The sequence below is a fragment of the Phragmites australis genome, chromosome 10 (assembly GCF_958298935.1).
Source record: "Phragmites australis chromosome 10, lpPhrAust1.1, whole genome shotgun sequence".
Taxonomy (NCBI): domain Eukaryota; kingdom Viridiplantae; phylum Streptophyta; class Magnoliopsida; order Poales; family Poaceae; genus Phragmites; species Phragmites australis.
Window position 1 is genome coordinate 2,815,676 of NC_084930.1, and position 27,920 is coordinate 2,843,595.

Here is a 27,920-nt window from a genome sequence, read left to right on the forward strand (position 1 = left end):
CAGATGAGATCACAGCCCGGTGATCATGCACTCGCTGTTCTCCACCTGGCCCTGTCGCCGTTGATGATTGGCTCAATCCAACAAACCCATTAGCGAATACAGTAGTAAACAAATTCATCAGGAGAGGAAGCAGAAGAAAGATTGAAGCCACACACGCTTGCAGAGATATCGAGACAACCGCTGCAGGAGAGGCAGCATTCCGATGCCAGGGCCTCTATCCTTCTCCTCCATCGCTGGCTTTTCTATTCGCTGTGCTCTGTTCCGTTGGAGTTTATCAGTGGGAGCTGCATGTGCTACCTCACTAATAATCGACCACATATACTGCTTACTCGATTATAGCCGATCAGTGTTCAGTTCAGCCAAACAAGCTAGCGGGCCGTTTCACATATAAAATACTAGTAGATTTTTACATCACCTTTTTCACTAGTATAGACGGAGTACTGTATAAAATACTCAGTAGATTTTCACATAACCTTTTTCACTATTTTTCTCCTATTTAATAAAAACCTATCTGCTCTCGTCTTTCAACCTCCTCCGTCTTATTACCTATTCGTTAGATAGTGCTTGTATGATATATTCATATCTTTATATTTTAAATTTATACTTGATATTACCGCGTCTAATATTTATATTTTTATTTCAACACACGAGTACTTAGCTCGTAATATATGCTATGGCAATCCAATTTCAATTAGATCTATCTAAATAAACATGTTAGACCAACTCAATATGAACCCATCTAAGACACTACCCATAACACAACCCGTGAATCATCGTGTCGTGCCAAGCTAGATGAGAAGGCATTGGGGCGACCAGAGCACGCCATGTTCATGTAGGCACGGCGTGCTACGACTTGGCCAGGCACAACCTGACCCATTGGATATGACCGTGTCTATAACAGCGAGGCTCGGAACAACTCATTAGACACGACCTAATTCACCCGCTTTAGTTTCAATCACATTCTGAAAAATTCACTGTTCGCGTACAGCATCTAGATCGGACACGAGCCTCCGAGACTATTTTAAGCGGTCTGCACATGTTGGTGCGCTGTTTCTTCTTCCTCCTCCGGCCATGGGCATGGAGCACGCGTCCTTCGTCGGTGGGCGAGTCCACGTCCAGTTTCGACTCTGAGAGAGCTTGTCGGATGCAGCAATGGCTACCGTACAGTTATGACTTTGCGCAAAAGTACAGCGTACAGAGTACAGACACGTATGTGCATACACGGCGGCGGAATCCTTTGCGTGCGCGTTCCGCCACTTTTGAGCCGCTCGATGTCTTTTTTGGGCGGTGGATGCCGATACAAACCTACGCTGCGCTGCCGCTAGCGCGTGCGAGAATCCGCCCTGCCCCTCTGCGGTGGCCGGCGGGGATGCTCAGGCCGGTGCAACGACGGCAGATAGCGGAATCGCTCCACCGACGCGTGTGTTTTTTTATCTGTCCTTGAAGGCTAGTCTTTTGGGATGGATCCATCACGTTTTCCTTTTTCTGACTTTACTCTGCTGTTTTCCTTCCTCGTGATCGCAGCAAAGCCGCACGAATTAAGTATTCGGACGGTTTCACTCCTCGATACTGGCTTTGCACGATACGGCGCGCAAAACGACATCGAGTGCCATACGACTTCAAGATAGTCTCTAGAAGAACAAAGCTTTTGCCTGAAAAACCAGACATGGATGATGGAACCATCCAATCAAATATGTGGGTGAAAAATACATTGCTAGAGCCTGTTTAGCTAAAAACTTAAAACGAACGATTTGGGAGCTTGAAAGCAAAACACACTTGCCTTCGCATCTGTCTATGCAGGTCCTGTCGTTTTCTCACTTCATCCTATCCGAAAACACGATACTATCTCTCACTTGAGTATTGTGTATCTTGATTGTTCGAGGAGAAACAACGCATTACATAATCTTCACTTTTACTTAACTTTGTGCAAATTTTATTTCAGATTTTCCTGAACAAAGATTATTTCTGGCTTTGCGTGAGTAGTTTTTAGGTGAATGAACTAGTAAACCTAAACCGCATCAGCATGAGATTGACCACAAATTACCGTAGAGCTGAGGTGTTCAAAAGCAAAGGCACCGCGTGCGATCTTTTCTTCTCTTTCCAGAACACCGCATCTCTTCCGGCCTTCCCCACTGTTTTATAGGCAGCTCCTCCGAAAGCGAAGTCCAACGCCCCCCACCTCCTCCGTTCGCGCAAAAACACCAAGCCCACCCAAGAAAATCCTTTGCCCAAACTGCCCCTCGCCGGCGGGAGGCGATGTGCCCGACGACGCCCGATCGCCGGAATCAGCACGGCTCCGCCGAGGCGGGCTGGCGGGAGGAGGCCGTGGCCGCCGGTTCGCTGCGGCAGGTACACCTGGACCGGGGTACCAATGGCTGGGCCTCGCCGCCGGGGGACCTGTTCCACCTGCGCGCGCGGGGGTACTTCTCCGGCGGAGGGGGCAGGCGTGCGAAGGCGCCGTCCGTCGCGGAGTGGCTGCTCCGGCCCGCCGGCGTCGACTGGCTCCGCTCCCACTCGCGGCTCGACCACGTGCTCGCCCGCGACGACAACCGCGTCGCCGCTGCCTTCCGCCGCGCGCGCCTGAGGAAGGACCCCACCGCCCACTTCCTCCTCGCCGTCAATCTCCAGGTCCCCCAGCCAGCTCCGATCGATCGCATCTAGGCGCGTGAAAACCAAAAGGAAAAGAAAAGATTCGATTTTTGTGACGCGTCCTTGATTCTGCAGGTGCCGGGCCGGCCGGACGCGTACAGCGCGGTGTTCTACTTCGCGGCGGAGGCGCCCATCCCGCCGGACTCGCTGCTCGGTCGCTTCGTCCACGGCGACGACGCGTACCGCAACGCCCGGTTCAAGATCGTGAACCGCATCGTCAAGGGTCCGTGGCTTGTCCGCGCCACCGTCGGCAACTACGCGGCGTGCCTCCTCGGCCGCGCACTCACATGCCGCTACCACAAGGGCGACGACTACCTCGAGATTGACGTGGACATCGGCAGTTCGGCGATCGCCAGCGCCATCCTGCATCTGGCGCTGGGCGCCGTCACGTCGGTGACCATCGACATGGGGTTCCTTGTCGAGTCCCAGTCCGAGGAGGAGCTGCCTGAGAGGCTCTTCGGCGCTGTGCGCATCGCTCAGATGGAGATGGGTGCAGCTAAGTACGTGGAGCCGCCGCCGGATGAGGCGATGTCTGAGACGGCCGGCAAGGCTGGGGCAGGGTTCAGGGTTGGGTCGGCGAAGGTGGCGAATCATAGCCGCCAACAAGAACATGCCGGCCGCAAGGTCGGCAGGTCGATGAGTTGCCAGGAGCGCGAGATTGGAGGTTAGGACGAATCCCCTATGCCATTGTGTTCAAATTACTGTTAAGTACAGTAATGCGATTAGTTTTATCACAATTATGCGATGACCATGAACTTGATGTTAAATTAGAATAAAAGATGCAATTATTCTGCGTTAGCATATTCCAATCCCTGATGATAAGTTCTTGTTTATAGAGCACATGCCCATCTTTAGTTACCGATGTCACTAACTGATATCTCTGGGTGGACTAGATAGTTAAGTATGAGGCAGTTGAGTCTTACAAGGCATGAGAATTATGTCAATGGCTTATGGCTGTTTTATGTCTTCAAAGCATCCTCGATTCCTTGAGAGTAATGCTTATTGGTGTTGGCTGGCACTTTTTTTTTCTCTCAATGTTGCGTTGTCGCTGGTATGCAAGCAATTATTTTTGTTTGATTATTTCATCTAGTATTGGGGTGACAAGGACCATTGCAGTTGTCATTGCTTCTACGTACTGTGCTCTTGGGATCTGATGCTTTTACCTATTAATTAGTACGGCCATTGGCAAAAACAAGAGGCAGTGTGTGTCTTGATTTTGCTTAAAAAAAGTGTCTGGATTGACTTTTTTAATTGAGGTCTATGATTGTAAAATCTTACAGCAATAGTCTCTTGTCAAAATAATCTCATGTCTCTTGGTAATAAATGTGTCATTGGGATTACTCACTCCAGTCACAAATAAGTGTCATTTTAGATTGCGTGCAGTCAATATTTTCAAACTTTGGCTACAAATTACTCTTTATGTATTAAGTTGTATATTTAATATCGGTAGATTTGTCTCGAAAAGTAGTTTCATAATAGTATAACTTTGCTATATTCTATAAAAATATTATATCAAAAAGTAGTAGTCAAAGATGTGTTTTTGGGCCATGTCGATTTCCAAAATAACAATTATTTATGACTGGAAGGAGTATATGGCACTGTACCCACTTCGTTCTAGTAGCTTTAGGATCTACAAAGATTGCAACTTTGGAGATTTAAAAAGTACTCCTCACCTGTATGCACCACAGTACCCTTGTACAAGTTCCTCACTTGGTTAGTCTTTGGCATCTAGAATAGAAGAATAGAACATACCCAGACGAGCTACAGTAGGTGGAAATGTATAACGAAGTTGGAGTCTCCTTATAGGATAACAGAAAGGATAAAAAAAGGTAAACAGTGAAATTTAGATAATTTTGGCCAGAACGGGGACTTATACCGGGCTACATGGGAGTAATTGTGAAGATATGCACTTGCCAATTGCTGTCCCCCATTATGCTCACTATAATGTATGTTATTGTTTACCTTTCCCCTATTCTGTACCCAATAGTGATCCATATTGGTTGGGGAAAGTCTTGCTTCCCTTGTGAAGGACGGGTGGATTCGCTTTGTGTTTAGTTTTTTTCTTGAACAAGATTGCTTTCATTGCTCCTTTGTTTGCATGTGTAGTTGTTTAGTTGCTTGCAGGGAGACACTGGCATGTGTCCACTACATGATTTTTAACCAAATTTGGGACCATCAGTCATTTAGGTGGGTTGCTAACCAACCTGTTGGCCTGGCTTGATAACATCATGCTTTTCGGAAGTTGATTCATTGACATTCCAGAGCAATAACAGTGGTATTCTGGCAAGCAATTACCGTATATTTGTTTCTTAGCTGAACTGTCATATTATGTCCAGTGAAGCCTTCGTTTGTATGCTACATAGAACATATGAGTAAGTCCATCTGCAAAGCAATTCGGTAACACCTGGATCGTGCACTTCCAAGTGAAAGAAAGGTTAGCATATTCCTGTATGCAACCGAACATTACCAATCTAGATGAAAATCTGTAGTTGTGCGTATTTTAAAAGGTGAGAGATTTCCAATCACCATGTGTTGATGTCGCTTGGAAGGAACCGAGCCTAGTGAGAGGTGTGGATGCACACCCCACCACTCACAGGCTCGAGCGTAGGACTCTTCAACTTGCATTGGTTTCCTTTCTTTTGCTTTTTTTATGTCAGTTATAGGATACCTAGTTGCTCTAAGGCTTTCTCTTTCACTTTTTCTGTGTCACTGAGAACACAACACAACTGTAGTACCTTGCTTAGTACTTAGCCTTGCTTAGATGTGATTGATAATGAATGAAATCATAGGACTTGCTCCAAGTCATGTTTTCTTGGTCGTACATAACTCGGCATCTGTTGGTTTGACTTACATGCTTGGCTTTGGATGTTTGTTAATTTATCTCAAGTCATAGTGCCAGACAAAATTGTTCTTTGTTCAATTCTTATTAAAAGGGGCGTATTATACCATCAGAATTTATAGAGAATACTGGAGTATGTAGTGTCTTCAATATACAGCACTGTACATTGCCGTGGACCAAGTATTGCTGGAAATCAAATGACATTTCAGTCTCTGCATTTCAGGAAAATAGAAGGGAAAGATGCAAGTGTACTGCAAAAATCATCCATCAGGTGGAGAAAAACGGCGCGAACTGGAGGAGAAAGGTCGGGTAACACAACATAATAAGCCGGGAGAGACGGAGCCACGGAAGCTCCCTTCATAATGTCAAAGTTCATTTGGCTGTGATCAGAACTTAAACCTGATGGATGCGAAATAGTATATTTCTTTGGTGAGTGTCATAATTGTGATGCCCGGCTTGTCTTCAGTTGCAGCTAACCCGGGTTTCGCTCCTAATTGCAAAATATTTGGCCTGATCATTCATGTCCGCTCTCGTTTCTAAACAAGTGAAGTCCCTAGTCGGCTAGTCCTTGTTCAAGAGAGTGCCGTACATTCACTCGCTCGGCTTCTGTCTCACTTTAATCGTTTCGTAACCTACTGTTCTCTGGAACTTCTGTTGCTGCGATCTGCACAGCAGAGCAACGCTGCTGCTCCGTATTTCTACTCTGAATGTCAGAAATGTAGTACAGCGCTAGTACTAGACAACGCAGAAAAGGAGCTTACACCGAACAGTGCTCGAAAGTCTGAGCACGAAACCTCATGAGGCAAGGAACGCATATCCTGGCTTTGCAAAGAGATCATCCTGTGCCTTTACAGGTGACTGCATCGCCTCGTCAGAAATCATCGAAAGCACTACAGAGGGCCAGCTTGGGGCTGCATGCTTCTGTCAATCCATTCGTCTGCTAGCCCTTTACACGAACGATTAAAGATGGAGAGACCATCAAGATCCATCGATTTCTTTGCACGTACAGAACAGCTCCCTTCCAGATCACATCTGGGCGTTACGGAAAGATCGCATCCGGGGAAGGGCGACGCCGCGACGGACGGCCATCACAGCACCCGTTTTCTATTGGATGGTCGGTCCAGCACTCAACTCCACGAGTCCACAAACTGCGACACATTTCGTCCTCACGACTTCTTAAGCCCAGCACTTGAATTTGACATTCGAGACAGCGGTTGAGCGACTGTGACTAACTGTCTATGGTCACCAGTGAAAGCTTGTCTGGACGATTTTTTTTTTACGTAACCGGCAAGAGAATTACATGTTATATTAAATATTAATGAGAAGGAAAGTCCGACGGATGACTGTACAGGAAAAAAGATCCCCTCAAAATAAGAGGCTGAAAAACAAAACAAAACAAAAGCATATTCTCGTCTAGTTAGACGGTCTAAGTGTAGCGCCCCTGAGAGGACCCAAATAGAGATTTTCGTTTTCGATTCTTTGCGAGATCGAGAAGGTTGTTTGCTCCTTGGAATTAAAGAATTTTCCCTTCCAGATCTCCTAAACAAGGATGATGAGACACCTCAAACTTTTTGAGGAGTCGGTATCTTGAGGGGCTTGGTCTTGAAATTCCTTAAACGAAGGTACAGTTGTTAGTTGCAGATGCGCACGATGATTCATAAAAGACCCGACAGGGTGACAGTTATAACTGTAGATTTGAGTCGTGCAGGCTTTGCAACTGATCGATCGTGTCCGGGAAAAGAAACCTTGGCTGGCCGGCTGGGTGGGGTCTGGACGTGGAAGGCGCAGTCGACCTGTGTGCGTTGGCGATGTCGGCCAGGTGCGCGATGGCGTCGGACGGCGACGGTGGGGAAGCCCAGCGCAGTGTCAAGCCGCCAATTGCCAATGCGTGCGGTCGTTGCGGAATAATGGGTTGGGTTGGATTCGTGTTAAAGTTATATATGAAAAAAATTATAGAATATATGAAAAAAAATAATAAATAGATGAGTATCGAATAGTAAGGATCATACGCAAAGACATATAATATGTAGGGCTTTGCCCTCGTGCCCAGCGAGAGCCGTTAGGCTGTTTGCTGGCCGCCGGATGAGCTGAGCGCTTGTGCGTCACGCCTGGGCCGCGGAGACGATCGTCCTTTCTAGCAGCAGTAGCGTACACAGTCAACTCAAGATGTACAACGATCCTGAAGAAAAGAAGTGATGAAGTGATGGACAACTGAAGTGCTGAACGGTGCACGGGTGCGGTGCAGTGCACACTACTTTCTGTAGTAGTGGAATAGGGAATGGATCGCATTTTCAGTAGCAGTGGCGGTGCGACGCATCAGCAAGAGGATCACCGCCGGACTCGCGTCTCACGATGGGCTCTTCACCCTGGCTGATGCTTTCTCCTTCAAGCAGCCGCTCCGGGCCGAGCCGCCTTCACGTCGCCAAGCTCGTCAACGGGGGCTGCAGCAGCCGAGGCTGCGCCGGAGCCAACAGACGAATAAGATCATGCGCCACGGAGCCAAGCTTGGATGCCCTGGCGTCGGGGAGGTCCCTGGCGCGGACGTGGTTGTCTCTGCACTTTGGAGCAGAGTCTTAGGGTCGTCGTTTATCTCCAGTGATGTGTTTTTTTCCTTCTTGGAGTAAGTCGAGTGCCGCTGCAGCTGTGATTTTTTAACTTCGAGTTGGCGATGCAATAATAAACCTCGTTCCAATCTATCTATTACATTATTATTTAATGAGAAAAATAGTCTCTATATTCGCTTTTAAGTTCACAAAATTATCACGTTAACAAAAAAAAAAGATCTTGTCCACTCATTATTATGAACATCTAGCGGTCTAGATTAAACCAAAAATACCATATCAAATACGATTAATAAATAACTAAATTTAAGAATAAAAGAGTCTATATCAAATACGATTAATAAATACCTAAATTTAGAGTTAAAAATTATAAACAATAGCAGTTTGATTTTTATACAGTTTGAGAAGCAAAATATCTAAGTAAAGAGTTCAAATAAAATAAATGTAATAATAATTAAAATTAGGGGTTAGAATAGAAAAAATAATGATCCATATCAAATATAGTCTTATAAAAAATCAAATACCTAAATAATAAGTCCATGTAATATACAATTAATCAACAACTAAAATTCATAATGAAAAAGATTCAAAAATTCTTACTAGGATAATAGATTAATCAAGACACAACACACATGCAAGGTAAAAATATTCTAATTTTAGTTGAATTGCACCTGACGTACGAATTTTATAGTTGATTAAAATGTATACAAATTAAACCAATATGTGTATACGATTCGGATTCAAGTTTTGAGCATAAATAATTTTTTCCACTAACATAATTTTTATTTCTTCTTCTAATTTATACGTTTTGTAATTAAATCACACTAACCTAAAAAAAAGCTAAAGAGACTAATTTTTAATAAAAAAATTATTACATATTATGATAAAGTATTACAGTGAACCTAGCCACGCTATTAACGTAAACCAACTTGATAGTTTCTTCTTAATGAAACATCACGTTCTAGAAAAAAGAACTTGTTTCAAAGTAATCCACACAGAGCTTGATTGAATCGATGCTAGTTCGGAATGCCACAAATTTTAGAATTAGTTGTCCATGCATGACGTTTTGTTGATTTTTGGGACAGTAATACCATGCGCATCCGCCCGCCGTGATTCGAGATGGACAGATGCAAACATCATGTGCACATTGCACCTATAGTGCTCGCCGGCCGGAGTATGCCGCGCGACCCGAGCTCGGCGGCCAGACAAGATCCGTGCGGTCGCGGGCGACGGAGGCGAGTGTCGAAGAAGGAAGAGGGGATCGGGTGATTACAAGTGGGTGGTGGGCGAGCCGGCGAACTAGTCGATCCTGTTCATTCGTATCACATATTCACATCAGGTGCATGGGGTGGAGGGGGAGCACCAGATACGTTCTCCCTCCTCAGCTTCGGCGCCTGGCCTGGCTCCAGCGAATCGCCGGGCCGATTCCGTGTGGCGCCCTCCTTGTCAGGTGAGGCCATGCATGTCGAGCAGCACCTGCGCCTGCTCGATCAGCGTCGCCGGCCCAGCGTACTCCCGCTTCGCATGCTCCACGAGCCGCGCGTCCGGCGCCCCCATCACCTCCAGCAACTCGCGGACCTGCCGCCGGCTCAGCTCCGCCAGGTACGCCGTGACGGCGTCGCGGGGCCAGACGCCCGAAACGAGCGTCGCGGCGTGCTTGGCCTCGACGCCCGCAGTCTCGTGCTCGTCGCCGCGCGGGCCCTGCCTCTGCCGCCCCCCGGTAGCCCGCTACACGTAGATTGAGTTTTTAAATTATAATAAAATATTTTAAATATTTATTTTTAGATTAAAATAAAAATAAAATCCAGTTCCATAATTCACTTAAGCTAAAATTATTAGAGTTGGAGCCAAGCATGCCCTAACGTGATGTGTTTATGTTTTAGGTTGTATGAACAGTATGCTGAAACTGATATGTAATATGATGCTTGCTTGTGTTTTGTACTTCCATTCGGAGTTCAATCTGGAAATTACTACGTCATTTCGAAATTGGAACCTTTGAAAACTAAAAAGCTCGGTTCGTCCGTCAGATGCACGTTTCCTATTGCTAATGCGAGTTTAGCAAGGAAGAAAACAGTCATTGATACCACATCGCCAAATAAGGACAGGAGACAGTGGCGTTGCTCAGGTAACCGCTCAGGAGGAAATAGTGGACTACTTCCCAGGCTCATCGAGCAGAGGCCTGCTCTCGAGAGATGAGGATCTCATCATGGCAACACTCCTTCCCAAACAAAACTGGACATGAACACAAAAGAAAACGCAATCAGCGGTTAAACGGCACTACAAGATCAGCGATTTTTTTTTCTCTTGGCGAGAAAAGAACTGTGAATCTTGAGGAGTTGTTCGGCTCGGACTACTTTTAAGCTCCACAGCGCAGGGGAGAACCCGCTGCCGTTCAGACGAGCGAACCATGTTTTTCGTCATCGCCGGCATCTCCTCGGATCAAATGAAACGGCAAATCGATCGAGGAAAAAAGACAGAAAATGCAAAGGGAAAACAAGCAAAGCCACCTCAAGACGAAGAGGCAAACAGATTCTGCATATCTTTTAGAGAGACAGAGAGAGCACGTAGAACGAAGGGCGAGCTGGGGCAGATCAGGCGTTCAGGCGGCGGCCGTGGTGGAGGCTGGAGATAGTACTGGTGGAAGGAACCCTAGGAGGGGTCGGGGTCTTATAAGGCCACTGCCAGTAAACGCCCAGGACGTTGCCTTTTATTACCGTACGTGCCATCCATCTTTGGGCTGGGAGTCAGGTGTCAGCAAAGCCCAGCCCAGCCAAGCCGAGCTAGCCCAGCTCAGCCAGCAACCGTGGGCTAGGCTTCAGCTGTGGGCACTGGGCCGACATTGTGCGCGGCCACGGTCAGTCCTTTCGCAGCTGTGTGCACCAGCATGGACCCTTTTATGTGACATGAGCAAAATTGGGCTGGGCTTGCAAACAGAGTTATTATCGACGATTTTTTTATTTATATATTTTTTAATAAAAAATTGTAAATATATACGTTCATTTTGAAATTTTGTTATTCTATATTTTGTCTCCGTTGCAAGGGTGGCATGTACCTGTCGCCGAATGATAGATATCGAGGCTTGTCCACCGTGACAAGTCATGTAGACATGTCGCTCGTTGAAAAGACGAAATGCGTATATAATTGCAAAATTGCAAAACAGATATATATATTTGTAACTTTTTTGGATTTAAATGAAGCGTGTCGAGCCATCTCAGTGCTTAAAACTTTATTATACCAGTCTCTAGATCAGTCGCTGATAAATACAAGTCTTACAATAAATAAAATCATAGTCATACAACAAAGCGTGTGATGAAATAACTCCACCAAACTAATAATACATAAATGATTATGCTACAGAGTGCGAGAAACACAATCCATGATATCAGAGTGCACAACAGGGCCAGCATAGTAAACAAGCCACTCCACAAGCAACTCAGGTGCAGACGCGACCAAAACTTATTTGTCAGCATCACCGTCGATATCGGTGAAGTCTGAATCTTCCTTTGAAATCATAAGTAAGGATGAGTACAAACATACTCAGCAAGTCCCAATCCTTTCCCTACATCAAGGGATATAAGTACATGCATATGGTATACTAAGGGTAAAGCTACAAAGTTAACTTCTGCGGAAAAGCCGAGTTTACATATGCAAAGGGTCTACTTTCATAAGGCGGGTTTTGTGAAAATATTTTGCCATCATTATTAAATGAAGGGAGTTTAATTCATGGTGGAAAGTCAGAAAGGGCCAAGTTTTAATGATGTCAGACACTCCGTCCGCAGCAACTCACGGCACACTACCGAACATATTTCCCCAAAACAGACACACCTTGCCCACTCACTGTCACGTCCCAAAAATTTAATCACGCAATTAGGCAAGCTTAATCGTCATCACATGTGAATCTGTGTGTTTGCCTGTTAAAAGGGGTTCAACATGTCTCAAAATACCTTAAAGATGGTTTTGAGGCACTTAGAGAAACCATAGGTACATTGGAAGCGAAGAAATATGGCGAGAGGAGGCACTTAGACAATTTCAGCACAAAACCCTCCTCACGGTCTGACCGGGGATACCCGCCGTCTGACCTCCAGGTGTCCAATCACGTGGGCTTGCCACGTGTATTCCCATGGTCTGACTGAAGCCCCGCGTAGTCTGACTGCCAGAACACAGCAAAGGCGCCACTTAAGGCCTCAACCGGCCTCTCTCTCCCTCCTCTCTCTCATTCCACTCTCTCCCTTTCTCACACCTCAAAACCCTAGAGAGAGTGAGATTTGTTCGTTCGTCATGTTCCAAGACTGGAGATCGAGGGTGGGAACTTCCCTAAGCTCCCTGAAGGGCTTCACCAAGCTATTTCCCCCTTTCCCCTCACCAGAAAGTGGTTCTTCACCATTTTTCTCCCTCCGTGAGCTTCATCGCCGCTCTGAAAGTCAGATCCAGAAATCGGAGCATTCCCAGAGGAAACCGATCCGTTACAAAGTTCTCCTATGCCAAGGTGAACATCCCCGTACCATGTTCCCATCGTTTCCTATCTCGATCCTGTCATTGTTTCAATTTTTGCCAGGAAACCTGTTTTGAACCCTAAATCTAGATCTACTTTTTAGGGTTTTACTTGTTCGGACCGTGCATGGTGTCCGAACAACCATGTAAAATGTCCCCCTAGTCTAGTGGAGGACATTGGAAGGGTGGTATGTACATGTCATCAGACGACAGGTACTGAGGCTTGTCCACCATGACAAGCATGTAGACCTATCATTCGTTGGAAAGACGACAGGAGTATATAATTGTAAAATTTCAAAACAGTCGCATATATTTGCAACTTTTTTTGGATTTAAATGAAGCGTCTCGAGCCATTCTGGTGCTTATAACTTTATTATACCAGTCCCTGGATCAGTCGCTGGTAAATATAAGTCTTATAACAGGTGGAACCATAGTCATACAACAAAAGGTGTGGTGAAACAACTCCATCAAGCTCAATGCAAAAATGATTATGCTAAGGCATGTGAGCAACAAAATCCATAATATCAGAATGCACAATAGGGCCATCATAATGAACAAGCCACTCCACAAGCAACTCAGGTGCAGACGCGACCAAGACTTATTCATCAGTCTCACCATTGATGTCGATGAAGTCTGGATCTTTCTCTAAAATCATAAACAAGGGTGAGTACAAATATACTCAGTAAGTACCAACCCTTGCCCTACATCAAGGGATATAAATACATGCATATGGTATACCAATGGTGATGAGTACAATCAATACCGTCGATAATCCTCAAATCATACAAGGTCCAATTACAAGAGCATGTGGATGATAATTAGACCACCAGGTGAAATCGTTTTTCGCTGTTAATGCTTCCTTGGATAGATTACTGCTAAATTCTTGTGAAGTTTTATTACTTAAGAACGTGGGAGAAGAATCACAATCTTACCCGGACGTCACCCCTCGAAGGTCAAGTCTACACGGAATCGAGGCTGAGCTCTAGTCATGGTCGTGGTTGAAGTTGTGGCCATGGTCGTGGCCGAGTCTCAGGACAACACGTCAGTAAAATGGGCATACTCTCTCATACGAAGTCCGTTTTAGACGATCTTGGATATTCTGGAAAACTTACGATAAGCCATTTCCAATGGATGAGCTTGACCAAATATTCCTTATAGTTTAATCGGAATCAAATAAATAAGGTGTTGCGCCACCATTTTGGATTTAGTTGGGTCTTGTAATCATGTCGGGGTCAAAGTTCAGATTGTGTACGCATCTTTCCATGGCTACACAACCCTAGGTCAATCTCCTCATATCCCCCTATAAATATACAATAATCGTAATAGTTTGGGCTCAGGTTTAGCTTAGATTATTCTGTTTTAGTCAATTTCATCGTTTATCAGTTTGTTGAACCCTAACTTGAGTACTTCATTGGTAATCAGCAATATTCAGATTGCATCTACCTGTTCTTGTTTGTGTTATCAATTTGCTGGCAGGAAGAGTCTTCTTGGTGAGGTCAACTGCGTCTTTGCACGATTGATAATCACAGAGTAGTGGTGTAGTGGTTGCGAAGGTTTTTGATATGTTCTAATCAGAGCTTTTGGATCATCAATGTCGAAGCTTCATCAAATTGACTTATCATATTACCTACGGAAGATCGGGCATCCCCGCATCAAGTGGTATCAGAGATTCGATTGTCCGTTAGGTAATCTTAGTTATCCCCTTTGTTTAGTTTTGTTTCATTACCTAGAGTCCAGAAAATTGTCTCACAAAAAGATTTAAATCATAGTTATTCCGATGTCCAAACCACTTTGTGCCCTTCGCAATTTTATTTTCAGTTTTCACGTTGTTGGGTTCGAGTCCATCATCGGTGTCTTTGTTGTTGGTCAAATCATTGTGTCCTATTTTTTCTAACGTCTAGTCCTTGTCTGTTATAGTCGTGTAGTCACTCTGACCACCCATTCGGGGTTCGACCAGTCACTCCGACCACCCACTTGAGGTCCAACCATCTAGTCGTCGTGACCAACCACTCAGGTTTCGACCAGTCACTCCGACCACCACTCAGGGTCTGACTATCCAATTTTCGCGACCACTTAGTCAGAGTCACCCACCTTCTCGAATCCGACCACCATTATTGAAACAGAGGTAGCCAAAGTTCAGAGAGAGAGAGAGAGAGAGAGTATATTTTTATTACCTTTATACCACTGCTCTCAAAAAAAGTTTGTGACTCACGTATCTCACTGGTCTTAGAAAAGATAGTAGAAGAGTTTTAAGTTTATATCACATTCGCAAAAAAAAGCAAGAAGCAAAGAGCTTAAAAAAAAGAGAGATAAAGAATTCAAAAAAATGGCTTGTCTGTCTATTTTGTAGGACCTTCTGGACGAGTGTGGGATACAACTTGTAAGTTCTTAAATTTAAAAAAAATAGACTCTCTGCTTTATAGAACTTCACAACCAAGCCACGGGCCCCCGACATATTGACTATCCAACCATAGCACGCGAGCACGCTTGACAGCCACTACAAAACCTAGTGACCAAGATGCCAAATGATCAGGAGGCCAAAGACAACGACCACTAGGCCAAAGTACTCGCTAGGGTGGAGCGCTACTCCCCCTGATAGAGTTATCGAGCCATGTCTTGTTCTGCACACCAAGAACCTGACTAGCATGCAGATAGAATAAGAATCGGCGTTCAACCCCCACGCCTTTTCATTTATGGAAAGGTTAGGTTACATGCTGACTAGTTGTATCCGATCAGACTAACTGTCCTATTGCATGCCTACCCTATCCTCCTAGGCTCAAGCGGCTAGCGCAAAGTTGACAAAAAGGATCCGCTGAACTCTCGTCTCTATTTGCCCTTGAATGAGTCAAGGAACCTCTTGTACTCCTCCTTAGAGTGGTAGTTTACCACTCCGGGAATTAGACAACAACCAGCATAAAGTCCAGGGAAGGTGACCGACGCAAATACCCTGCTGGGGCTGTTGACCGGCACCGATGCACCCAGCAGACATCCCTTCCACTTCATCTCTGACTCTTCCTATTCATTGATCTCCTTCTCCAGAAGGTCCCAATCGACCCCCTCCTCATCATCAGAGATATCGATGACCTCGGTCGAGAGATCCGCCCGGGCGGGAGATCAAGACGGACCAGAAGGGGGTGGCCTTCTTTGGAAGGGTGTGAGCTCGATGGTCACCGTCTTCAACCTCGCAAGCATACCTGCGGCAATCTCCGCCCCCGGAAGCACCATGGTGAGCAAATCCGGAGCTGTAGCCAACTCTGCCCCCACCGAGCCGTCTGAGTTCATCAACCTCTCCAGCGATGAGGGAGGGGAATACGCCATGGCCTTAGGGGCTACAGACACTACGGAGTAGAATGCAGGATGGGATGGAGGCGAATGGACTCTAGGCACTAAAAGCTTAAGGGTGAGAAGGAAGGCGAATGGATGGTTCGAAAGGCCATCAAGCACTGCTCTTTTTTAAACCACAATGACACCCCAACCAGCGCAGCCTTCAAGCCGCTCAAAATTCGAGGTGGCACACGGAAGGAACCAAGAGTCCTTCAGGTCCAGCGGTAATCAATATCTCTCTCTCATACCCTCTTTTTTTCCCTCTCGGGACATTTAAACCTCCCCACGTGACGCGAAGTTTAGAGTTGCACTCCGAGGATTGATGACATCAATGACCACTCTCTAGGTAGACTACGTCCACCCGGGACCCAAGTGGTGTGACCAGGCCCGGCCACAGTCACGAGGAAGCTCTGGGGCTACTGTCAGTGTATTGAGTAAAGGGGTACCCTGGAAAATGAGCCCCGCGAGGGATATAACGGCCAAAGGCGTATATTTGCTAAAATTGGTCGGTCGCACGACCAGGGTATGGTTCCCATGACCAGTACAAGGCATACACAACCAATCTCCTTACACCATCTCATAAACCCGCGATTGGCCTCACTGGTCGTAGGGCCGAATCTGACACAACCTATCCAATCGCATTTATTTGACATGCACTTAAGTGTTTTCCTTCCCCAGGCACCAACTCCAGTGGACGAAGTCATGGATGACACAAGTGGGACTTTTGCAGGTCAACGTGGCGCCGCACGACGGACGGGACATTGTCAGCAGGCAGATCAAGTATGTGATTAAGGACGATCCTCTGTAATGATGGCTTGGGTTAGATATTAGGACGAGTATAATCTTTTATTTGGACCCATACATAAGTTCTCCTCCTCCCTACTATATAAAGAGATGAGGACCCCATTTGTAAAGAAGGAAGATTAAGTCTAGCAGCTAGTTAGAACTATCTCTGTAACCAATTAAGATCCTCCATAACACAACACACAGGACGTAAGGCTATTATCCTCTAGGAGGTATGAATCTGTATAACTCCCTATATCCCTGAGTCCATCGTACGCGCACACATTGATTCTAGAAATGCCGTTCACGCACCCGCTGTCCAGCATACCCTGAAATCATTGTCAGGAACTAACCCTCAACATACGGGTTGTGGTGATAAAACTTGGGTTCAATATGATCAATGAGGGAAACAGATTGAGACTTGACTTCGTTAAAGTCTTTGAGCGGATCCTACTCAAAGTCTTGCGTTCCCGGTTCCTCCTCCTCCTCCTCTTTGATTTTAGATGACTATCAGTGGAAGAATCGTCTAAATTAGAGTTGAAACGGAGGAGATATGGGCTTCAAAAGTTGGCTAGCAAATAAAATTAGGAAAAAGAGAAGTGGAAGAATATTCTCTGGAAAAATATTTTCGAAAAAAGGGAAAAGATATTGTGCTGTAGACTGGATGCAAGGATCCGTTGACTAGAAGAACTCCAGTCTATGGTCCACGATGGACCAGGGGTGTGGACATGCTGACATGGCTGCTAGACTAGGCTAAAGAGGGTGGGGTCGGCTGAGGTGACAGCCAAAGTTGCGGACACGTGTCGGTAATGGGGTGAGGGTCGTCAGGGCGGCGCTGGGACGGTGGTGCCGGGGTGTCCGCGGTGGGGGCTCGCCGTCGCCGACTCTTGACCTTGGATTGGGCCGAGAGGGGGTCCAGGGTGATCGACTCGGCGCGGTGGAGCTGGTGGCAGGCATATCGTCGGCGGTCGACAGACGGAACAGAACCGATAGCTCACCTGAGTTGGGAGTGATGACGGTCGATAGGGGAAACACGCGGAGACTTGGTTTGGGATCAGGTTTTTGGTCGTTGGGAGCGTTCTCGGTGTTCAGGGAAGTGTTATTCATGCTCGGATTGGCTGGTGAGGCGGAAGAAGGGGCAACGGGCTGGCACGAGCGGGCCGCGGTAGAAGAAAAGGAGAGTGGGCTAGAGGGAGGTGAGCTGTGCCGGGGAAGGAAGAGAGTGGGCTGGGTCTGAGAGAGATTGAGCCAGAGAAAGAAAAAGGTTTGGAAACTTGATTTGAATTGATTTCTTTTGCAAAGGTTTTGGATTTGGAATTTTTCTGAAAATTGGGATGTTACATTAAATTAAAAAATATAAAAGTAAAGAAATCTTAGTCAAACATTCTTTGGACAGACGGATCCACCGACAACTGCGCACGGCCGGCGACTGTAACAGTGTAACCTGCGCGTAAAACAGGCGCAAATCTCATCATCAGTCACACAAGAAAATTTTCCAAAGAGTTGCCGATTAGCTTTGAACCGCCGTGATTCCTCAGCACTCAGCGGAGAACCTGAAGGCGCTCGATTAGCAACGACCGGAGCCCGCCGGCGTGACAATCTCCGCCTGCGCCACGCAAATCTTGGAGCGCGAGCAGCAGCAGCCCAAGATACGGCGGAGACAAGGACGGGGCACCAACCGCTCCCGCACGTACGCATCGGCAGCAGGCGAACAACGACTTGTTCGTCGAGGCGTCGATGGAAATGCAACCCTTCTCCATCAGCGACGTCTCTGTCGCTCACTTGAGCTTCCCAGAAAAAGGGCACACGAGTACACATCGAATCATCTCTTCCTTTTCAATTCGGGTGGTGGTTGTGTGGTGTTCCTCGTGCAGCCAGTAACAGCCTCCCTCGGTCCCTCCCCTGATTGCCTGCCCAATCAGTAATGTCGTTTAAGACATTTGGACGGCCCCGGCCGGAAATGATCGACCAGCTTAGCCGAGAAAAGCTTGGGCGAGTGGGTCAAATGCTGCACTGATTAGTGTTGTATTAAATCTGACTGAACCTTCTGGGAACGACCACAGGTGAGGTGACCTGGTACTATCGACCCAGCTACTAACATGTCGCAATCTCTGCATTTGTTGTTTCAGAAGAAGAAATGTTATATCCGAAGCAGTACTCTAGGAGTAAATTTATGGTAACAGTTCTTCAGCTGAAGACCATTTCATATGTAGGCTCAGACTGGCTTGTAGGAGGTGACCTGAAAAACCATAGCAGTTGAATTCATAAGACTATAGACAAGTTCTACTCGGTGCCACTGGATTACTCCAACACGTGCTTTTATTTTGGATAGTAGAAAGTTCATTCCAGCCGCCTCTGTATTTTGCAATGCACATAGCCTGATCCTTATTACAAATTCACTATGAAGTTGAGGTCAAGGGATAAAATAAATCATTAAATGACTTAATATGTCAAACATGGGAGAGTCATTATTAATCGTTACAAATAGCTCCATAGCAATGACCTCTAATGTGAAGCATGCCTCACGTATTTCCCCTTGGTCTCCTAATGTTGCAGCAAATGCTCAGAAGCGAAACTAATAGATACCTCCTAAAATAGTTTGCATAAAAAAATTATGTTTTACTTTATTAAACACCATATCATTTCAACAGAGTGCCGCAGCTCCCACCAATTTTTTTTCTTTTTCTCAACACCCCTAAGATAATCGCTAAGCATATGAGAAATATCCCTGGGCAGAGGTAACCCAATAGCAATTTGAACTAATCGCTAACTTGATCTAGCAACCTAACAATCAAAGAATAGATGATGCATAGTCTCATTATTATTGCAATAGGGACACTTTTTATTACCATCCTAATTTTGCTTTGCTAGATTATCCTTAGTTAAAATCACGTCATGTTGTAAGTACCAAAAAAGATCTTAAGTTTAAGTGGTATTTTTAGCTTTTATATAATGTTATGGAAGAAAGGTGTATCCCGGTTTAGACACAGAAATATAAACAAAAAGAGACGTTGTATTGACATTGTTCAGGACCCAGCTGATTCAAGTTTATACTGTACTCATTTACGACCGCACCCCCTCCTCTCTATCCAATCAGGCCCTCGAGCGTTGCATTTTTCTAGAAGTTTTTTTCGAGATAATGTGCATTTTGATAGAAGTGCACCAGGCTAACAAACCTTTTTGTATTCGCGCTAATTTTATCGTCATTGCAGCATGCACATTTCCTTTGTCCAATTCATGTGCTGCAACTTATAGCATATATTCTGCTGTCCAGGTGAATTATGTGAAGGCCAACTTTGAAAACCTGAGCCAAAGTGAAATATTTATCGCCTCTCCGAACCGAAAGAAAAAAATGAAGCTAAGTGAAATGAGTAGTATTATATTTAGGCGAAGACCTCGTCGATCGACAGCTTCAGCACCCTCCAATTGTTCACTGTTCAAACCGCAGGAGTTCGATGACTGAAACGTACGCATCAAAGGGCTTGAATGAGGAGACCATTGTCTTTGAACGAATCAAGCTAATCAGCATATATTATCAATTTATCATGAGAAAAGAGGATGGGTTTATCGATCGACGACAGAAGCTTGGCCATCAAGGTGAAACCCTTCTTTTTGACCGCTTGAATTTGGGGCAAAAGATGGGGAGATCTCAACCACCTCCGCCGTAACATTGGCATGCACCACACACCACACAGGAGCTCAAAATCATGAACAAATGATAGTAGTTAGCCTAGTGAATTAGTCGTCTTTTGAGACCATTGTCTGATTCTCTGAGATTTTATTCTGATCAGCTGGTCACCATGAGAATTATAGTGGAGAACTTCAACCCTTTCGCTTGCGTGATTGCTTTTGGCGATTGATTTTTTTTGGGAGAGGGGGGGGGGGGGGGGGGGGCGGGGTACGTGCCTGTGTTGCGGATCGCATTTTCAGCAAATGCGGCAACCGCCGCCGCAGGAAAAGGACTGATGTGCTGATGATGCAGAGCTCACTGGTTTGTGGTTTGCCTTCAGAAATACGAACAAGTACAGTAGTACGGAGGCTGCATGACAGTCTTTTCCCAGAGTTTGAATTATTGCAGCTATGGAAAACCTCAATATTTTTCCTAAGAAACTTCAATAATTACTGCACGTTTTGGATTTTATAATCTGATACGCTACTCAGAATCAGGTACCTGATGAGCAATATTTCCACGAGGCGGCTGCTTGCAAACGCTGCACCCGTATATCGAACAGTGAGAGGCTAGACTGGGTCACGTATGGCTGCAACATCTTATCAATGGTTTATTCCTGATAAAGTGTTTGGAAATCGAGGCCAGATATTCTTATCATCCAAGTGGGTGATTTGTTCTGGATACTAGTTTTATTGAATTGGTTAAACAATCGAGATATTTCTAGTATACATTTTATAGATTTCGGACGTATTAGGTACCGCGGATTCGATTACATAATATCTAAAGTTGTTAAGTATGCACACGGTATACCTCGTTCGTATATGATATACCTCTTATGTCTATATAATTCATAATTACATATTCGATAATAGCCCCTTAACTCTACTTAGCAAGGAGGATTTTTACAAGCATCTTCTCGATTACCACCAAGTCCAAGTCTGGTTGAGTAAGGTAAATCGAACTCACAGCCAAAAGAATCGAATAAGAATATGCTCTATTCGAGTATCGAGTGGAAACACCTTTGGGTTGAGCGTCTTGTTATTCGCACTCGAGACTCGATAAGGGGCAGTAATATCGACTTCTCGACATCCGTCTCTTAGTAGAGTTAAAAAAAACCTTTTGAAATTTGAAGCGATGGGGATGGGCACATTTAACGCTTGCAGAATGTATACGGGCGTGCAGGGGTTCGCACGACGCCATCATCCCACTTTTCACACCGATCGAATCGCCACAGTTTTTATCCGAAGCGGAAACAATTTTCGAGTCTCATCTTAAGACAAGACCATTTAATTACCTGATGAGAGAACTTCACCATCATTGCCTTAGCCTTGTTGCCTCCTCTGCAATCTCGCCCTTCGAGCTAATCTACTAATGTTTGCCTTCTACTTAAAGACATCATCTTTCATTTTGGATCTTATGGCGGAAACTCCCGATTGGGCGATTTTGACTTTGGGAGTGCTCAACGCTATCTCCTACAAACTGCGGCATCAAGAAGATTTCTCCTTCTTCCATTGTGTATGCACCTCATGGCATGAAGTACGTAGGACAGCGGAATTTGCTCCTTGGATCCTGAAGGGACCGTTCGTGCACAAGGATGGCTTGGTGGAGGTTCATCGCCTGGGAAGTGAAGCAGTTTTCAACATTCGTTTTTGAGGTTTAGTCAGCGACAACTGGGAGATGATCGAGGCCTCGAACGGGCTCTTGATCGTCATCGAGCGAGGGCGTCAGATCAAAGGTAGGGTAATTAACCCAGTGACTGGATGGTTCTATAATCACCCATCACTTCCCTACGATGCGTTCTGGGTGAACCTAGAGGGGTTCGCAGTGCGTAAGGATGGAAAATTATTCATCATCATTGTTTTGAGGATGTGGTGCTTTGATCTTCAGATGACGAAGGGAGTACACATTTATCTTATCAACGGACCACCATGGTGGTTTCAGATCTCTAGTAACAAGTTTTGGCGGCGTATTTCAGATTTTCTAGATGGAGTAGCTTCAGGGGATCTATCAGGAGCTGTGGCGACATTGGAACAAACGATGCCCGAGTTTGAGATCTGGCAACCTGGTCTGAATGGTTCTCGACTGCTCTTGGTTGAGTCTCGCGTATTTTTCCTGAAGGTTGGCGAGCAAATTGATGATCCAGCTGAGTATAATGCATAGACGCTAGTTTTCCTCCATGCATTCAATAATGATATTTGAGAGCCACTAGAATGGGATGATGTTCCTTGGGCGAAAGAAAGATTAATTCTACTGGGCATGACCTCCAAAGCCGTACTATTAGTACCCGGAGTTACCAACCCTGGTCGAATTCTTCGCTTACCACAGGGGCGATTATGACATGCTTGAAGTTTCCTATCATGAAGAGGCTTCCAGGACCATAAAATCCCTTGAGGGGAATTTCAAGTGGCATTATTGTAAATGGATATCACCGAACCTTTCTCCTTAGTCGAATAGTAGGCTTTTGTTTGATGGTTGTAATGAAACATTACTGATATTTTGCCTATCTAATATGCTATTATCAGTATTCCCTTATCGATGAAATAGAGTTAGCATGAGTAGGTGCAATCTTGATCCATAGGCATGTAGACCACCTTCGAGACTTATTGATCAAATATTCATTGATATCTGAAAACTTAACTAAACAAATTTGTTAGATGTATGGATCTTGAGTTACTACTCGAGGTAACCACAATAATAAGGAAAATACTTAGTGTAAAACTGGAAATAGAAAATAATAATGACATTTTGCAAACTTTCACTGACATGGGAACACACATGGGATCAACTAGAACTTCATAACCTTTTTAGCCATTAGGCATGAGATGTCTTAACAATCTCTTATGTTGTTATGCTTTATTAGGTGTAGTTGTTCGTCATCAACTCAACATATGCCTCTATTGGCTCTTATCCAAAGCAGTCGATGCAAAGTCAGATAAACTTTTGCAAAAGACATATACAAAATTTATGAAAAGTATGATATTGTTATGTATCCCTGACTCTATGGTCGAGGAGAAGATTACTCGATCTAAGAGTAGAAAGGAACATACATGTGTTATTGAGAGCGTATGGTGTTGTAGCCCTCGACTATCTACTCAATGATTGGATTGAGTAAGGAGTAAAGCCATGGCATCGAAAGTATGTGATGTAGCCCCTGACTTTCTGTTTGATGTGATAATCAAGTCAGATAGTAGAGCATATGCACCAAAATATACTTGACGTGGCCCTTGTTCCTTTGTTCCATGACTGAATTCGAGTAGAAAGTGGAGCATAAGTACTGACATTATACGATGTAGCTTCCGTTTCTCGACCACATACTCGATGACTCCAGCCCCCGAGCAGGTAGTTGAGATTATATTATGGTCATCGGGTGTATTCGAATAGCCGGGTAGGTGAGCATTAAAAACCCACTCCTGCTCGTGCTCATTTTCACCACAGCTTTCGATTTGACGTGCAATAATGATCGCGTATCCCTCTTTGTAGAGATTGGACAAGTTGCATCATCTTAGCGATGCCTCGACTTCCACCAGACGTGCTACACGATCGAGGTGATCTTGAAAACACGATCGCTTCAGATCTTGACGGCTCTATTTACACAGTGCGACCCGTTCCCATAGCTATAAATAGAGGAGACCCAAGGCCGTTCGTTTCTCACCCTGTCTCCTTCCTTCTTCTCTACTTGTTATTCCAGAGAACTCAGAGAGCCTAAAGCCATGGCCTCCACTCCACCATCATCCCATGAGATAAGCCTAGAGAGTGAACAAGCAGGGTTCCTCTCCCCCAAGCCCTTGTCCATGGTCCCTCCTAGGGCCATCGTTGTTTCCTCTGATGACGAGGAATCGAATGAGAGCAAGGGGGATGAATAAGATGAAGGGGATGGAGATAGTGGTGATCTTGACAAGATCATCGACCAGGTCACCGATGAGGTCTTCGGCGGTGAAGCCCCCGAACCTCCAATGGTAGAGACAGTGTGGTCGTCTTCTTCGTCGACAACCACTAGATCGCCTTCGTGCCCTGCAGAGGGCCACAGCTCCAGCAGGGTCTTCGCCTAGGCCACTCTCCCTAGCCCTTACACTGGTCGGCATTCGGTACCTGGTACGATCAGCTACTATCCAAGGGATGAGTATAGAAGGTTCCTTGACTCGTTCAAGGGGGAGTAGGACCTGCACTTTTCTATAAATGAAACTTGCAGAGTTGGACGATATACCATGAATGCTCGAGTATCTCACCGTTTGGAGCAGATAGATGCACTGATCCAGGTCGGGCAACTTCGACCACCATATAGGGTCCTTCCCACTTATGTGATAACTTATGACATCTAGTCTGTTTCTGCACTTTTCATAGAACAAGATCCCCAATAGTGAGTTTCCTGGGCTGAATCTTTTGACTATGATACCTACGTAACGATTGTTGATACTTAGCCGCTCGAATTGATGCGCGTTCACGATACTCCTAGAGTAAATTGATGTCATCCACTCGTAACTGCTCTTGCCCTTCCTCTGAGTAACTTTCCACTAGCAGTGATCCAAACTATAACTTAGTCAGGGGCATTGACTCTGCTCCATAAACTAAGAAGAATAGAGTTTCACCAGTGACCCTGTTAGTCGAAGTACGAACGACCCATAGTACCAAGGGAAATTCTTTCACCTAGCATTTTGAGCAAGCCTTTAGCCTGTCGAAGACCTGAGTTTTGATGTCCTACAAGACTATACCATTAGCATGTTCAACTTGACCGTTACTTTGTGGGTGAGCTACTGAGGAGAAACAAGTTTTGATGCCAAATTCTTCACAGAACACAGTGAAGGTCCCGCTTCTAAACTGGCTTATCCGTAATTATTCGATTCGGAGTACCAAATCGAGTAATTATACTCCTCATGAACTTCTTATCCACTTCTGCGGTTATCTTCCCCATGGGTTCGGCCTCGATCCACGTAGTGAACGTGTCGATAGCCACAAATAGGAACTTATATCAACCTTGGACCCTTGAGTACGGTCCCATGATATCCATGCCCCAGACAGAGAAAGACCAAGAAAGAGAATTTGTTTGTAGAGCTTGGGTTGGTCAAGTGGTCCGCAATCCAAAAAATTGGCAGCTCTCACACTTTTTGACTAGCTCAGAAGCATCCTAGAGGGCAGTTAGCCAATACAATTCTTGGCAAAAAGCTTTTCTGACCAAGGTGCAGTAATGTAATACTGAATTTCTTGGAAAAAAAAGAGAGAGTTGACCAGTTTTTGACTTTTTTATCCGTTGCTCGGATGACCGATCGGAGATCGTGGTTGCGATCATCTCGTCGAGACGAACCCATTTTGCTATTCATATGTCCGTTCCGGGCACTCTGAGACCCGTAGCGAGCCCAATAAATCTAGGCCGTTCGTGGTTTTGAAAAAAAAATAAAAAAGGGATAAGTGTCGGATGGATCGGTCCTCAACCCGATCCATCCAGACACTTCAAGCGTGCCGTCTCTTCTGCGCTCACTCTCTCTCTCTCGTTTCTCTCTCTCTCTCTCCTGCCGAGTCTAGCCGCCGGCCGACCCGCTCCTGTCGCCGTTCCCGCACGCCGGTCGCCGCCGAGCTCCCGCGCCCGCCGGCCGCGCCACGCCGCCGCAGCACCGCCGCCGCGCCGTGCTGCTGCTGCGGCTGTGCGCGCCGCTGCGCCGTGCCCGCCGGCCACCGCCGCTGCACCGCGCCCGCCAACCGCCGCCGCCGCTGGCTGCCTCCCCCTCTCTCCCTCTGTGTTGCCGTGATAGCCCAGCCGGCCGAAGCAGCCAGCGCCTGCAGAAGAAGAAAGCCAGGAAAAAAAGGAAGAAAGAGAAGAAAAGAAAAGAGAGAAAAGAAAAGAAAAGAAGAAAAGAAAAGAAAAAAAAGAAAAGAGAAAAAAAAAGAAGGAAAAGTTGGAAATTTTGGAATTTCATCGGATTCATTGTCAAACTTTCGAAGGCGAATTCTCGGTAATTTTCTGGACGTTTGTGGTTTGATTAAATCAAATAAGTTAATTCGAGTCGTATCATTTCATGTGATCAATAGTCTGATTCGTTTCGATAATTGTTATTGATTCGAAGATACGACATCCGAGTCGAAGTATTCGATCATCAGAGCGAAGTCTAATTAGTAAGAATTTTAGTTTGACTCTGAATTGGAAATAGTGTATCATTTCATGTGATACAGTTCTCTATTCAGTTGTCCGGAATATCGGCGTAGACGCGATGTTTTCAGGCGTAAGATTGACGCTTCATATTTTATGTGTTTTAAATGTGTTTTAGTTCTAATAGTATGCCTGTACAGGTGGTACTATTTCCGGACGTTCTTGATCGAATTTTCTTCATCGTCGGTAAAGGCAAGTGAATGTATTGTATGACTATGCTTTAACCTAATATTGGGTTGCCTACATTCTTTAATTACAGTGCATTCATCTAATCTGAATGAATGATTCTGGGCTGAGTACTATGTTGTTTACGTTTCCAGAAGTTTACTCGATGATTGATTTATGAAGTGCAGTAGGCACGATATGCCATTCTGCAGTTGTTCATTAGTGTTGTATGCAATGTTTTTTTTTAAGTCTCAAGCATATTCCGGAAGTTATGTTGGTTATGCTTGAAGCACGTCATACATATACATCTCATGCATTGGAAGTTTGTCGTCGTCTTCTGGCCGCGACCGTACCGGTACAGTACCGTATGTCACCCAAGGAGGGGTACGGTGCACACCCTTACGTTACCCGAGGAGGGGTAAGGGTGAGAAGAGCATGTCATGTGCATGGTTATGTCTTCTTGTGAAATTCAATGAATTATTCATATCAAATCTTATTTCATTTAGTTAGCGTGTATATAGATATATATGCGGCTCTGAAGGCTTATACCAACCGAATGTTAAAATGTTTAATGTTATCGTTGGACTTGCTTAGTCATAACTGTTTCTCCTAGTGTTGGCGGTCTGTTTCATTACTAGTTTCTATTTAGAATTGTTAGCACATTCAACTGTGGCTAAATAGCTTTTTGTTAAAATACCTTTCACTTGCTGAGATTTTCGAATTTCACCCGTGTTTTCTTTGCAGGTATGTTTAGATGTTGACGTGCATTTTGGGGATGTATCTCAGTAGCTGCACACACAAACTTATCACGATGTCGATAGCTCAACCGGTGTATACAAATGGTGTGTCTGATGGTCTGTTGTTTGCTTTTGTTTATGTTGTGGTACGACGCTGGTAGCGTCGTGGCGAACTCTATATATGCTGGTTATATCTGATTCTGTCTGCCTGAGATTTCTCTTTTGGTCAGTTATACCTCTCTATAGAGGAAATGCTGTCAAATTATCCTATTTTCATATAAATAGGCTGAGTTGTAAAGTAGGGTGTTACAAGTAAGACGCATGATTACCAAACATGCCTTCATAGATAATTTATTGCCCTCTTCCTACATGATGCACTTCATCAAGATTCTGTTACTCCCCTTTCGGTAGAGCTTGCCGTTTACCAAAACGTAGAGCTTGGACTTACAAGAAATTTTCTTTGCATATGCATCATCATCAGGGATGCCTCGACCTTCAAGATAGGTTTGGCACGGAGTCATCCAAGTTGGTTCACGTTCGATTAGTGCAGCATCCGTGTCTG

The 27,920-nt window shown here is 45.2% G+C and overlaps 1 protein-coding gene and 1 long non-coding RNA gene across 2 annotated transcripts; both read left to right on the forward strand.

The window, feature by feature from the left end:
- The first annotated feature begins 2,087 nt into the window (after window positions 1-2,087).
- On the forward strand, window positions 2,088-6,005 carry LOC133883165 (protein ENHANCED DISEASE RESISTANCE 2-like). The gene is made up of 3 exons (XM_062322392.1): window positions 2,088-2,628; window positions 2,725-3,313; window positions 5,712-6,005. Exons 1-3 carry the CDS (start codon window positions 2,257-2,259, stop codon window positions 5,717-5,719), a joined length of 969 nt encoding a protein of 322 aa, XP_062178376.1. The 5' UTR covers window positions 2,088-2,256; the 3' UTR covers window positions 5,720-6,005.
- A 20,035-nt stretch (window positions 6,006-26,040) lies between these two features.
- LOC133883243 (uncharacterized) lies at window positions 26,041-27,610 on the forward strand. The gene is made up of 2 exons (XR_009902843.1): window positions 26,041-26,262; window positions 26,597-27,610. It is a non-coding gene; the product is annotated as an uncharacterized LOC133883243 (long non-coding RNA).
- The last annotated feature ends 310 nt before the right edge of the window (window positions 27,611-27,920 follow it).

Bases quoted from the DNA above. Each gene is read 5' to 3' on its own strand.
- LOC133883165 (XM_062322392.1), top strand. From the start codon at position 2,257: ATGTGCCCGACGACGCCCGATCGCCGGAATCAGCACGGCTCCGCCGAG. The intron at 2,629-2,724 runs GTCCCCCAGCCA...TTGATTCTGCAG, and splicing joins TCCTCGCCGTCAATCTCCAG to GTGCCGGGCCGGCCGGACGC.